Source organism: Thunnus maccoyii, chromosome 18, assembly GCF_910596095.1.
Source record: "Thunnus maccoyii chromosome 18, fThuMac1.1, whole genome shotgun sequence".
NCBI lineage: Eukaryota > Metazoa > Chordata > Actinopteri > Scombriformes > Scombridae > Thunnus > Thunnus maccoyii.
This window is the reverse complement of record NC_056550.1, coordinates 5,487,486-5,502,401: the sequence shown is the minus strand read 5'-3', so window position 1 is coordinate 5,502,401 and position 14,916 is coordinate 5,487,486. Positions and strand designations below refer to the sequence as shown.

Sequence of the window (14,916 nt, the reverse complement as noted above, 5' to 3'; positions counted from 1 at the left end):
ATCATCAGGGTTATTTTCTCAAACTATAGAAAGCTCCCTATAGAACCACAAAGGACCGGTTACATAGTACTCCTTAACAAGTAAACTAATCTTCCTGTGTAAAATCTGTGGAGCGCATCTTTAAACTATCTGCAGATTAATCTATAATAAAAAATATTATTCTCGTTATTGATCAATTTGCACATATTTTCTTGATTAGGCCTAATTGATAAAGTTTTGGTCTATAAAATGTCAGAAAATAGTGAACAATGCCCATTTGAATTTTCTAGACCCCAAAGTGACGTCTTCAAGTTGCTCGTTTTGTCCGACAAACAGCAAATCCTCATAACCAAGATGCTAGAACTAGAAAGAAATGTATGACATTTTTGCTTTAAAAGAACAATAATGATCAGTCTTTAATTTCCGAAAATTGAGCCTAATCTCTGTTCATTCGTCAGTATAGCAACCACCAGTGCAAACACTGCAGTAATACGCATCTGTAATGAAAGTGGATAAAACATAGTGGATCATGTTGCTGCTTGTCTGGTAGTTTACATCCTTTTCCATGGCAACGCTAACAAACTGGATGTTGCCAAGAAATGGTTAGCTGAATAAAATAGTCTAAACTTGCACACTGTTGCATTCTGAAAAATGTAGAAAAGGCCGTTTATGTTCCTGGCTGGCTCCACACACTGACTCCAGATGGCACTGCTGACCACGGTGGGACACACACACACACACACACACACACACACACACACACACACACACACACACACACACACACACACACACACACACACACACACACACACAAAGTGCAACCCAACTATGTCTTGTGACAGTGTCTTGCCAAATAGTAGATTCACACACAGATCATGTGAACTTAAGTGAGCAAATCCAATGTAAAGCAAATAACCTTTACAGGCGCCTCCATAAAGATAGACAGACACACACACACACACACACACACACACACAGCTAAAACAGCTCTTGGCCTTTGCCTTTTATTGTTAAGATGAATCTAGTAGCTCCTGGTCTAACTGATAAACACACAGCTGAAACGCACAGATCAAACAAACCAAATCTCTCCATGACTTCATCTCAGCATGACTGACTATCCGCCTCTATCTGCTCCTACCAGTTAAGAATCAATGAAAAAATAGCTAAATACAACATGAGCATCAGCCAAAACTTCTTTTTTCTCTGTTCATCTTTCCAACAACAACTGCGTATGTCTCTCTGCTACCCATAATCCTTTGCCGTTTTGGGACGCTTCCTGCGATTTGGTTGGGATTACGTTCTCAGTCCCAACAAACTGCTGCACCACACTTTTCTTGTTTGAGGATGGAGACATTTTCATGCATTTGATGAACGGCATCACTCTCACCTGGCCAAAACATATAAATGAAAAGGATGATGCTGGTTTATTACAATCTGGGTTTTACATGAACTAATCTGATTCATTTTCTGTTAAAATCAACATGTGCGAAATTATTATTTTTCCAGCTTAATCGACCCAAACCTTCCAGATAAGCAGTAAATCTATCATTCACCTCCTGTAACCTAAAATATGACAGACATCACATCACAATCACTGCCCACCTGCACCAATAATCCTCAGCATATGGAGGTAAATGACTATTGATTGATAATCTATTGATGGGAGGCCCCTGAACAGCCTCTCCCTTCACTAAATGCAGGCCACACTACACACAAACAGCCGAGCCTCTGTTTTTCTCAATGACCGGTGTGAAGATGTGTGAAGCGTTTGAGTAGTTATGGCAAAAAAAAATGACCTTGTCTCGTCGTTGTGTATATCTGGTCTGGACTCTAACACCTGTCTTTGTTTGTGTGTGTGTGTGTGTGTGTGTGTGTGCATATTCATCAGTATGGTCAACACAGACACTGCAGCCACTAATGTAGATGCCCCTACAGACATGACTAATGCAAGTCTCCATGCCTGCACAGCATCTCTGTATCACTGCGTGTCAATGTGCGTCACACACACATAATATTCAACAGAAGGCACATTATGGCAACTACAATGACTCCATCTATTCACACGACAATCCCTGCATCTGTGAAGGAAACTCCCAGGCCTGGCCTAGTGCAGAGCTTCATTCTGGCAGACACACACTGCATGCTCCTGCTGCTGCTGCTGCTGCTGGCTAGAAAGAAGCTTTGTTGGCATACCCGACATATGCTGTTCGCTCCTAACTTCCATTCAAAAACATAGTCTTTATTGTGGCGTTGCTTTTCGAGCAAATATAAGCATACCGAAATATTTTTAAACAGCTACTGCGAATCATTATATATCAACCATTAATTCGGCGTGCAAATAACACACAGTGCAGCGTTAACTACAGTTAAAACATCAACTATTATTTGTGGTTCGCGTGTTGCCCCCGTAGTCCCCTTCCGCCAAAATACACCTTAGCGGAAGGCGACGTGCGCGGTGGTCGCGCATCAAGATTGGATTTTAATTTGGATTAAGATGGGTTTGATAAATCACTCCAATGCCGAATATGCGAAAAAGCCTCGGTGGATCAGAATAAGTCTTAGTTCACATTATGTGAGGTGTTTTCCTCTGCAGGTAAACACAGATATTTAAAACAGCAAGTTTTGTTACGGAGTTTGGTGTGACGCGCTTAGAAACAGAGAGAATGGGGTTCGGGCATTCCGGATGTGTGTTTCTCCAATCACGTCGTTACAAAACAGCAAATACCGACATTAGCAGTAAACAGTCATAGTTGTGTCTATGTTATTACGTGTCACCGGCAGGTTTAAGACTCAGAGGCATGTCTATAGGTGGCAGGCCCTGCTGGGTGTCTGTCTGCTGCGCTGCGCTGCGCCGCGTCGCTTCCTTCCTGCAGCCTCTCCTCTTTGATAGACAAACAGCAGATTTTAACGCACTCTGAACAATGTCAAAGACTGAGACCATCTGAGACTTTCAGCGCCGGTTCGCTCCGTCATTCATACCTGATTTTCCAGTCTGTCGGAAGCAGCCCGGTGCCGTTAGGATCCGCTGTGGAGACAGTCCATTGTCCTGCTGCTGCTGATTCCTCCTGCGAGCGAACAGACTGAGTGCCTGCCTCTCCTCTGCTCCTCCCTCTCCTCCTCCCCCCTCCCATCATCTGTTTTCCTCCATCCCTCTCTCTCCTCCTCACCCCTACTCCTCTGCGTCCTTTCTCTCGTCCTCCTCTCTCCTCTTTTTGATGCCTTTTTCCTCTCTCCAACCCTCTTCATACCTTCTTGATTCTCTCCTACATCTGTCTTTTCCTCCTCCTCCTCCTCCTCCTCCTCCTCCTCCTCCTCCATACCCTCTTCCTCACCTGTCTTTCTTTCTTTCAACACACTCTTCTTTCCATCCTCTCCTCCCTCCATCCCCTATCCGACCAGGTGTATTAGAGTTGGTTCCCCCATCAGGTGGTCAACAGTATCATTTAACATTTGACCTCAGAGCTCACTGACCGAGTCACTCACTGACCTACTGTAGGATGTATTTTACTCTCATTAAGGAAACTGACCAACAAACAACAACCAGTTTTCCTCATGCAGCCTATCAAGCAGCCTGTGACTCACTATTTAAACAGACTGGTTACTTGTTTTGAAAGCTGACTGACTTCTGCAGCCTGTTTGACAGTTTTCAAGTGGCCATTCAGTTACAACATGGAGATTCAGCGACATCTGCTGGCCAAATCAGCTAAAAGCAACGTAAAGCTGCATCACTAGGCTTATTATGGCTATACAGTTAAAGGACAGGTTCACAATTTTTCAAGTCTTTCTTAAAACAACAGTCAGGCGCCCAAATGAACGTTGAAACAGGTTTTTCTTGCCATAATCATCCCTGTTCATACTGACCATTAGAAGATCCCTTCATAATGCACTTATAATATAAGTGATGGGGGACAAAATCCACAGTTCTCCTGTGCAAAAATGTGTTTAAAAGTTTATCTGAAGCTAATATGAAGCTTCACTCGTCCAAATGAGTCAAATCAAGAAAATATTTTTTTTTCGCCTTCCACTGGCACGTATTCGCCCTCGATTTGGCCCCCATCACTTACCTTGAAAGCACATTTGAAATTTGAAGAGTATCTTTTAATAGTCAGTATGAACAGGAGGAATGATTACAGTGGGGAAAACCTCTTTGTGGACTAAGAAGTACAAGTACAAGTGAGGTATTACACTTAACTCCTTGAGTAAATGTACTTACATCCCACCACTCTTCAAGTTTGGTGTAGACGGGTCAAAACATTTGGCATTCTGGTCCTTGTGCTCTGTATTTTGCCTTTGATGTGAGGTTTGACTTAAAGAATGCACCAATAAAATCGTTTTAGCCAGTGGCACTTTACATTAAAACTTTAACATCATTTTTCACAAATCTACTTTAGATAACAAAATGAAAACTGTAAACCCCAATGAATATAACATTGTACCATCTAATACTGCCCCCACATGAGGAGAGACATTAAAACCATGGTTGTACCATGCTGTTTGAACAGTGCATGCTGTTGAAACCTACCAGAAATTAAATTCAAATGTGTGAATTGTAACACTGTTTTAATCTCACAACTTTAGCCTGTTGCACCAGAGCAGATTTGTTCTTCACAAACACAAACAGGTGTCAGTCTAACAGAAATGCTGTGTTGATGACGTTTCTTTCCAAGGACACAAAAACTGTTCTTTCAATCAACCATAAATGAAGCAGGCAGCTGTTTGGATAATCAATAAAGTAACTCTCTAATCTCAAACTGTAAAACAGATCATATAATTTGCAGCCAAATGAGTATTAAAATTAGCAGTAACTTTGTCAGCCCTCACTTACTAATGGGAAAAATGACCCCAGATACAATCCTAAACAGTGTTACAAATCAATTTTATTCTTAAATGAATTAATAGAAATAACAAAACAATCCTGAGTCCTGGCCCATGTTAAACCTATTTACTAACACTTGATTTAAACCAGGTTTATTCTCTTATTTCAACATTTCTCACTCAACCTGACACTATTAACAACTATTTCCTTCTATGCCAACCTAACACAACTTGCACACTAACTACACGACTACACTAAGAGTTTCTATGGTGAACAAAAGCAAATAACAGAGATACAAAGTTTTACTTGCCATCAACTGCACTAGTTTTTAAACTGAGAAAAAAATACAGCTGTGTCTTGTTTTTTAAAAAAAACATTTCATTGGAAGTGGTAGGTCAGTATGAACTTGACTGTTGGCCTGATTGTACTGAATACTTTTAAAATGAAGTGATCAAAGAAAAGAAATCAGAAATTAAAATGATTATCTTTCCCTGGAGTACTACTCCACATGCATCCATGAGAGTAATACAGATACTGCTGATAGTATAGTATAATTCTTTAGAGCTATCAATTGATAGTAAAATTTGTACTATATACTGTATGTTTATTTATCTATTGATCTCTGTAGGCAAATCCAACAGCAGCAATATACAACTATTAACACTACCACTATTAGTTATGAGGAAACAGCCATCCCAAGAAGTATTTTGTCAGTTCTTTTTCAACACTGCAGTTCTGGGCCTGCTCCATCCAGGCATCGCTACCTCTGGGGATCAATGAACTTATGTGACACTGAACTGCTGTGGTTCGTACAACAATTCAGTCCTGCTCCCGTAGAGGTATTGATGTGAATAATGCACTTTGATAGAAGGAGGGAGAGAAGCTGAAATGATGAAGGACTGTGAGCAGGAAATACAGTATCTGCTTGTCAAGCTGTAGTAGATAAATGTGGACAGAGGAGGGCAGCAGATTGTTTATCGTGACAGATTCACTGCAACATGCATACTGTGTGACACTGAATTTCAGAGAAGCAAAACTATTCATCACCAATTTTAATATAATAATTAAGTGCCTTGAATAAGTTGGGAAACAGGTGTGACTTACCTATCTGGCACAGTTTTCACTTGACCAGGTTTGCTTCTCTCCTGTGTTGTGGTTTGAACTGGGTTGATAGTTGGGGTTCAGCCTTCCAGTTGACTTCTCATGTGTGGAAGAGTGACATGCTCCTTAAGCTGAGGTGTGATTATTTAGTGATAGTTGGGGTCATTTTTATCTGAGATGTCAGATTCTAACCTATCACTGATTCCTCATCTAGAGTCTATTGTGCATGTCTTATGTGTATCTAGCAAACAGCCGTGTTAATACTACATGTAAAGAAATACAGAACACATATACATATAGGCCTATAGTTGTATGCACCCCCTGATAAATAACATATTTTGGTGATTTTTGAATTGAAAAGATGTAAACACAGCTTCTCTACGATATGCAAACAAACAAAAAACACAACATTTTCTGCAAACAATGCATAGATACTTTTTATGTCATAAATTGAGCAAACATAATACAAAAAATATATATCATTGTGGCATGTGTAGTCATAGTCAGTACTTAGTAACCCCCCCTCTGGCAGATATCACAGCTTGCAAACGCTTTTTGTGGCCAGTTAAAAGTCTTTCACTTCTTGTATTTGGGGTTTTCTTCCTTGTAAAAGCCTTCTAGTTCTGCAATATCCTTGGGCCGTCTTGCATGCACAGCTCTTTTAAGATCTACCCACAGATTTTCAGTTATGTTTAAGTCAGGGGACTGTGAGAGCCATTCCAAAACCTGCAGCTTGTGTCTCTTGAGGTAGTGTATGGTGGATGTCGAGGTATGTTTAGGATCATTATCCTGTTGTAGAAGCCATCATCTTTTCAGCTTCAGCTTTGTTATAGACGGTGTGGTGTTTGCTTCCAGAATTTGCTGGTATTTATGTTTCCTGTGGCACAAGCTGCAACACAACCCCAAAGCATGATAGATCCACCCCTATGCTGAACAGTTAGCAAGATGTTCTTTTCATGAAATGCTGCTCCTTGTTTTCTCTAAACATACCTTTGCTGATTATGGCCAAAGTTCTATTTTAAGTTCATAAGTCCACAGCACTTGTTTCCAAAACGCATCAGGCTTCTGTAAATGTTGAGTTCTTCTGACGTTGGATTTTATGATGAGGACTCAGGCAACGTTTTCTTCTACTGACTCTTCCATGAAGGTCTTGTGTGGGGTTTTGATTTGCCTTTCTGACCAGCATACCAACAGTTCTCTTTGTGAGTTTTCTTTATCTTTCAGATCTCATCTTGACCGCCACAGTTGCCCTAAACTGCCATCTCTAAATTACATTTCACACTGTGGAAACTGCAAACTGACAACCCCTTGCTATCTTCTTGTAGACTTACCCTGCATTGTGGGCATCAATAACAGCTGCTTAGAGGAAGCCATGGTTGCTGAGAGTTCACACAAGGTTTCAAGAGTCAGAGTATTTGTAAAGCTTTGAAATTGGCACCAGCTGACATTTCCTAATGACATTTGTTGACATGCCTCAGGCCTAACGAGCTGATTAAAGTCTGAGAGCTTGTAAAAAGAATCTGAGACTTTGGAACTCTTAGGCTGCCCAAACATGTGCAAATGCCACCATGATGTTTTTATTTTTATCTTTTAATTTTTGTTCAATTTATGAGATAAAAGTATCTGTGCTGAAAATAGTTTTTTTTCCCATATCCTAGAGGCTGTATTTACATCTTTTCAATTAAAAAAATCAATATATGTTATTTGTCAAGGGGTGCCCAAACTTTTGCATGCAACATATATAAATGTAAAATTATTAACAATATGTCATCAATAAATAGGTCTATTAAAGGTATACCTATCAAATTATTTAACTAGCAAATAGTATAACAGTAGTCTATTTTTCTAAAATATGCTACTTATCTGCTAAGTTAAGCTACTTAGTTATGCTACATCCACAACCTCAGTAACGTTAGCTAACTAAAAGTATGATAATGTGACTATAACAGCAGATTCTCTTCAACATAATAGTAATAATAGCAATTTTTCTGAAAAAAGATACTTTATGTATCAAATTTAAAACTGTCTTTATATGTAAAATAACGTAGCTGAGTGGTGATGCTAATGAAAGTTGAGTATACTGTAGATACCTGACAGAAATAACTGATTTACACAAAAACGTTCCTACAATATAAATCCTCAAAGGAAATGCATTTGAGTAATTTTTGACCCACTTATGGAAAGGTTGGAGAGTGATACAAAAACCTTATTTTCTGAGAAAGTAAAAGTAGTAAATAAAAATGGAATGGGAATAATAACAACTACAAAAACAGACAAGCTGCATACTTTTTGAGCCACCTGTGAGCCAGTCCTAGGTGGACTTTGCCAAGGACTTTTATCCAAAAAATAAATAAAGCACAATCCACTCAGATATAGCAGATGAAAATGCTTTAATTCACTCATATTGTCACCCAAACATGATCAAATACAGATGATAGATGGAATAAGTAGGCACAAACAGAGATGTAAGCTCTCTGGATAAAAGTAGGCACACACTGTATACAGGGATTAAAGCAAGAAAAGATGAGCCTGAAAAGTTGTCCAGGAGGAAATGTGTACAATGTATTAAATTAAGTATTATATGAATTTAAACCTGCTCTCTGCCTGAAATCAGGCCTGGTGCCTAACAACTTTAACCCCTGTGTATACCTAAAAAATAATCCCATGGTGCTGGACAATGTGCTTGTAATGTGGGGGCAGCATTGGCAGAACTTTCCCATCCTGCATGTGTTCTTCACATTCACTCCCTACATTAGTTCTGCTGTGACCACAGTAGGTTAATCTCAAATGCTGCAAAGTTGAACTGAACATATTTATCGTAATACAAAACTCCTCCAAATGCAAATTATTGCAACTGAAATGAATTACCTCATCAGATGAAGCAAATCAAAATGTCAACACAGGGTGTCTACAAATCTAAGCAAAGAAACCTAAACTTATAAGTCTGTCTATGATAAACATCTCTTCCAGTTTAATCATAAATCTATTCATATACAAGTCAAAGCAACTGTATGTTTTTCCAAAATATAGTCGCCCATTTCCCGGGAAGGGCAGAGGAAGCCTCCAACCTTTCAACATAAGTAAACTATGAGATTGTTAAGATTTTCAGCTCCCTTCTGATTTACACTTTTACATCAGCCGTGTCTCTTCACCATGTATCCCTGTTGCCTCAGAGTGTTAAACCTGGTAATAATCCCTATTTTCCACTCCCTCCTCTTGGCCCTTCCATCCCTCCCCATTTCTTCTATCTCCCCACCCGCCGTCCTCATTGACCCCCTTGCGAGACTCAGCATTCAGCTGCTGATGACGTGTCCTGTCCAGGTCTCGTGTTTGGTTCCTGGGTTGAGATGGGTTATGGTCACCTCCACTGCCTGGATCTTCTCGTGTTTGGGAGGGATGGAGCACACCTTGTAGCTCACCTCGTCGCCTTCCACTGGCACGTACTCGCCCTCAATGCTGAAGGAGATCAAAAAGTTAAAAATGATAAAACAGTGGAAATCTGGTTATGGTTATATACTGAACTGGCTCATTTGTCTCCTCCTGCCCTCTTAGTGTTGGTGTTATTGTTTTTTTTAAAGATTGTACTTGGTGATTCTGAGGTTGATCTCTGGTTAATCTGATTGTTCTTCTGCTTTACCCTACATGCACACATTTGCAGCTGAAATTCACAAGAAAACAACGACCAGACAGGAGTTGTGTGGCAAAATTCACCCTCATAAAATAGTTATTTCATCAGTGTCTCAGTGTAGCAGTGCAGTTTAACTGGAAGCATTCATGAGCCAATGAAATATGCTGTCCAGATGCATTATGGAAATTGTAGGATCCAGCATTTTTGAAGCTTGACCCACACAGGAGACTAAAAGTCAGGATATGTTGGCCTCTGCTGCTCCAGATGTTGGCCGTAATTCACAGTTTAGCTGTTTGCCAAATGAAAGAGCGGGAGGAGGAAGTATGTTTGTATTGGCATTTTAGTGTGGATAGAGATATTTACAAAAATCTCTCTGGATTACAATGTCGTTTTCACTCACACTTTGTTTTCCAATTTTGCCAGTTTAGAGAAGATGAAGCCTAACTCTTTGGGAAGACAACAAACCCACCTGCACTGATACACACACAAAATAGCTTCATTTTGTCCTGTTATACACCATACATTGTGCTGCACTGTCTTGTCTATGTAGATGTTTAAGTGGGAGTGTGTGTAAACACCGCTGACGTCTATGTGTTTTAAGCCTGTGGGTGATAACAAAGGCACCGTCGTGAAGGTCATCAGATATTCTGTTGCCCTCCCACACACTTATGCAGCTACTGCCATCCTTGTGTGTGTGTGTGTGTTTGTGTGTGTGTTTCCCCCTACTCCTACACAAAGCACTGCCGTAGAGTGATGTCACTGATTAAAACCAAAGCAGCACTCACATACACACATCACCTCATCAAAGACAATGAGAAAAAGCAGACCATCCTCAAGTTTCACCCACAGAACAGCCTCAGTGAACCCTCGTGTGTGAGTGTGCATACACACATATAAATTACTTTGTCAGTAGAACTTATTATGTCAGGTAAAAAGATTCCCTTTTTGAATTATGTCCCCTTCCTTCCATACTTGAAAGGACATTTGACCCTCATAAGGACAGCAATGCAAGATCACGCCACTGCATGTCCAACCTCCCTACACTCATGAGAGCACACACACTCCCCATGACGCTTGTATGCATCAACCTATCCACAAGCACATTTATCCTCACAGCACACACAAACACACGCTTACTCTGAGATGTGGACAAAGATGTCGTGGCTCCCGTCGGATGGCGTGATGAAGCCATGGCCTTTGGAGCGGGAAAAATATTTACACACACCACTAAACACTGGACCCTCTGATGCACGAGCAGTCCTGTACAGAGGAGGGAGAGGGAGAGAGAGAGAGAAAGCCTTAGTGTTGAGGAGCGTCCAACTATGTCAGTGGGTCACTACAATATCTTGATCCACCGGTTACTGAAAATACGGCATTTTGATTGGCTAGCATTTAATTTTCTTTGTTTTCCTGTTTTCACCTCAAACACTTGCAATGATATGACTGTATACAAGAGAAAAGTCCATTTGTAATGTGGCTTTTAAATGCACAAGGACGTTCTCACAATTTAAATAACAATAGAAGTCCTCAAAGCTGCATTAACAGATTTATTTGGCCACTTGGGGGCAGCGGAACAGGCTAAAAAAACCCAAAACTGACATATCCCTTTATAGAGTTTTTATGGCTAACAAGCTAGCAAACACTTAATATTATTATTATTATTATTATTATTATTATTATTATTAATAATAATAATAATAATAATAATAATAATAACAGTATCATTCATTTGGAATCATGTTCATGTCAACTTGATGAATGTAAGTCCAATACTTATTCTCCTTTTAACTCTGGTTTGGTTTCCACCAACTCCCGAGAGAAATTTCTGGCTCTTTAGCTGCTAAATGCTCTGCTATATTCACCAGCTAGCATGTTGCTAACTTTGTCTGCTGTTTGGTGATGAGCAGATAACATACAGTGAATTTTGTCAGAGCTTCTTTGTGCTGAAAACAGCTGCCTGTGTCAGATGGAAATAAGTAGAGTGGAGTTGCAAGCCAGAAGCACAAAACAATTAGCTAAAAGAGGCTAAAAAGCTCTGTGGATCTAAAGGGAGTCTGATGATAATTTGCGCTGAGTTTGTCACTATGAGTGACACCTTTCACATTACACAGTCATTTTACCTATTGTTAATATAAAAATATTTCCAAAACAGGAGGACAAAGAGACCATAACCCAGTTAGTGGTGTTTTTCTATATTCCAATATCAGCAATGTGATCAGACATAAGTTTAGCCAAAGGCTGTTGACAAATTGCACAAGTTAAAATAAAACACTCTTAAGTGAGATGACTATGTTGCCTATGTGTTTACTCATGGGTTTGGGTCAGGTCGCAGGACTTATGTTAACAGATTGGGGCGGGGTGGTATTTGATTTAGAGATAATTGCGGGTAATGGGTCAGTTCTGGTACAGAGCTTTGTGGGTGTGGGGTGGGTGCGGGTTTGCAAATTGGACACATGCAGGACTGCGCCCTGAGCAGCTAATCTGTCAGATATGCAGCAGAAAAAGAGCCACTCGTGTGGGCTGAGAGGATTCATCACGTCATGTTATTTTAATAAAGAGAATTGGAGAATGTTGTCCAGCATAGTTATACTGAAATGTATTAAATTCAACATATCCCATTGTTTATACCAATATGCAACTTAGCCAGGGGGTGCAAACAGATAAACTAAACTCAAGACTAAATGTTGCCGTATGTATTACGTAAAACCAATTCATGCATGTGTGGCTTCCCATGAATCTCTTGTCCACACTCTGAATCCTACGAGGAAAAGGCGGACGATGAAAACAAGTAGAGAGGCCTTTTTCACAGCAGACATTTTGACTTGTCATAGTAGGAAAAACACAGGTGTTACTAATAACATTAACAATGCTCTATTCAAGTGTCCCAGTAAGTCATGACAGTGTGACAGTGAACCAGCATGTGCAACACCAGCACCCTGAAACTGCGGCAGTTAAATGGAATTCAGCCATCGTTAATTTGACAATTTATACCTGTGCTTTTCCTACTGTCACATATCAAAATGTCTTCTGTGAAAAAAGTCTATTACTGTATCTATTCTAAGGTCTTTTACATAATGTCAATACATTAAATGGCTAAGTGAAAAATAACGTTTTAAAATTAAGATCCGTGTCACTCAATTTTTGCTACTTTCTAAACTAGACAATCCGCCCACTTTCCACAGTGACTGGCCAGGTGTGCATCTGTGTAAAAATGTGCAGAGCTCCAAGTGTTCCAGCAGCTGTTTTCCCTCACATTCCTACTTCCCCCACTGACCGCGAACCGCGCCACAACATGCTTTGACGAGTTCTGCCTGTTCGTCTTTCTCTCAACAAGCTGCACAGTAGATGTCAAATGGGACAAGAGCATCTCAGTGAGAAGGTTTATGAGAGTTTCTTTTCTGCCTTTAACTTGAGATTCAATATTTCCACCAGCTAATATTAATCGTACTCCACTGGCTCATAAAGCATTTTCATCCCGTGTGGTTCTACAGTGTGTGTGTGTGTGTGTGTGTGTATGCTTCCTCACGCTGAGCAGGTCCTGTTTCTGCGTGTGGGCAGAGGGCTGGGGATGAGGTAGCCTCTCATGGGGGAGGGTGAGCGGTCTCTGTGTCTGTAGGCTGGAGGCCGCAGAGAATCTGATGGGACAAAACAGTGTGTTACATCATGACAAATAACACATGTTGGTATGGATACGTTGCTGTGTTGGTTCTGCACTACACTTCCACGTACTCACTTACCAGACAGTCCCACCAGTACAGTGACTTAGAGTGTGCACATCTAGTATAAATTTTTACAGCATGACTGTCTTTGTACAGTACTATCTCTGTATTTAAGGAAATATGTGATTACATAATATTCTGATTTCTTCCTTTATTATCTCTCTTCCCCTGCATTGCACTCCTTGTTGCTGCCATCTCCCACTGGTGGCCTGATGAGGGTGCAGACCGCCTCCGATACACATGATGTCGCCCAAAAGCAAACATAAATAAAATCCCAACAGAATGCTATGACAAAGACATCAATACGTCAAAGACAGTTATTTTGCTTTGACTGAGGAGGCTCAATGCTTTCATAAGTCTCATTGTTTTAAAATTACATCATGTAAAGGCCAAAAACCATCATCATGAAATTTGCCAACATAAAACGGTTGGCAGAAGACGCATCTTATCTTTGTCTTATCACTTCCCCAAACCTGGGTGTTAAGAACAACAAATGTGAAAACTTTCATAAAAGCTGAGTTATTATGAATTATGTATATGTAGAGCTGCAATGATTAGTCAATTAACCAATTAGTCGATCAACAGAAAATTAACTGTTAACTATTTTGATAATCGAATGAAAGTTTTGGGCCATTTTTTAAGAAGAAAATGCCAATATTCTCTGGTTCTAGCTTCTTAAATGTGAATATTTTCTGTTATGTTTAGTCCTCTATGACTAAACTGAATATCTTTGGGTTATAGACTGTTGGTCAGGACAAAACAAGACATTTGAGGATAACACCTTGGGCTTTGGGAAACTGATGGACATTTTTCACCATTTTCTGACATTTCATTGATCAAACTACTAATCGAGTAATCAAGAAAACAATCAACAGATTGATCAATAACACAAATAATAATTAGTTGCAGCTCTAGTATTATGTGTCAGTTACAGCCTCTGGGTTTGACCACAGTGCGAGTGTGCATATCCTCAGCTGTGGCTAGTCAGCTGCAAGTCTGTATCACTGCAACTAGCTGGCAGAGGCTGCTTAAACTACTTGTCTACACTATGATGCTGCTGCCATGGCTGTAATCCTGATAGGCTGTCACTATGAATATGACTATAGGCCATTGCTGTAATTATGTAATAATTAGCGTTGATTGTTATGATGACCCAAGGCTGTGACACTCTAGTTTTTAATAGTTGTGACACTACATGTAGGGGTTGTGTGAGTGCAGTGAAGTGAAGCACTTCCTGAACTCGTAAGGTGTATCATAAAACATATGTCATACCTGATAGAAGCACTGGATTCAAATCCGGAGTGTCAGACTTTATGATGCTTTCTTGGTTAATGTTAATAGGAGCAGTGAAGAGCCAAAGTACAGCTATTGTAGCCATATTCATTGCATCATAGCAACATCCACAACTGTACCTGTAGCCAAGCAATGACCATGTCCACAGTCACAGCCACAGCTTAACCATTGCTCCACCCACAGCCAGGCGGAGCAGCTGGTGTGGTCAAAGCCAGTGGATGTTTACTGTCAGAGCTCGGCCTTTCAATAACTGTTTCTGCAGAGCGCTACCCTAATCTGGCAGTGTATTATAACTCTCTCAAGAACCGGACCAACACATTAACTGTTCTGGATCAGGGGGAGAGCAAAATTATTGAGAAACTTAAAAGTCCTTCAGA

At 40.2% G+C, this 14,916-nt stretch overlaps 2 protein-coding genes and 1 long non-coding RNA gene across 6 annotated transcripts in view; all 3 read right to left on the bottom strand.

The window, feature by feature from the left end:
* LOC121884384 (neurabin-2-like) overlaps window positions 1–3,081 on the bottom strand; it is a 36,143-nt gene extending 33,062 nt beyond the window's left edge. For both annotated transcript variants that reach the window (XM_042393170.1, XM_042393171.1), the window contains exon 1: window positions 2,962–3,081. The gene's annotated coding sequence lies outside the window, so the exon portion shown is untranslated. The remainder of the gene's footprint in view (window positions 1–2,961) is intronic.
* A 1,880-nt stretch (window positions 3,082–4,961) lies between these two features.
* Window positions 4,962–7,278, bottom strand: LOC121884822. The gene is made up of 3 exons (XR_006092412.1): window positions 7,231–7,278; window positions 5,903–6,030; window positions 4,962–5,731 (listed from the first exon to the last, which is right to left on the bottom strand). It is a non-coding gene; the product is annotated as an uncharacterized LOC121884822 (long non-coding RNA).
* A 994-nt stretch (window positions 7,279–8,272) lies between these two features.
* carhsp1 (calcium regulated heat stable protein 1) overlaps window positions 8,273–14,916 on the bottom strand; it is a 33,146-nt gene continuing 26,502 nt past the window's right edge. For all 3 annotated transcript variants that reach the window (XM_042392997.1, XM_042392999.1, XM_042392998.1), the window contains exons 3-5: window positions 13,054–13,162; window positions 10,665–10,787; window positions 8,273–9,355 (exon numbers count right to left, since the gene is read on the bottom strand). In XM_042392997.1, coding sequence (XP_042248931.1) covers window positions 9,193–9,355; window positions 10,665–10,787; window positions 13,054–13,162 — 395 coding nt within the window. In that variant the 3' untranslated portion in view covers window positions 8,273–9,192. The remainder of the gene's footprint in view (window positions 9,356–10,664; window positions 10,788–13,053; window positions 13,163–14,916) is intronic.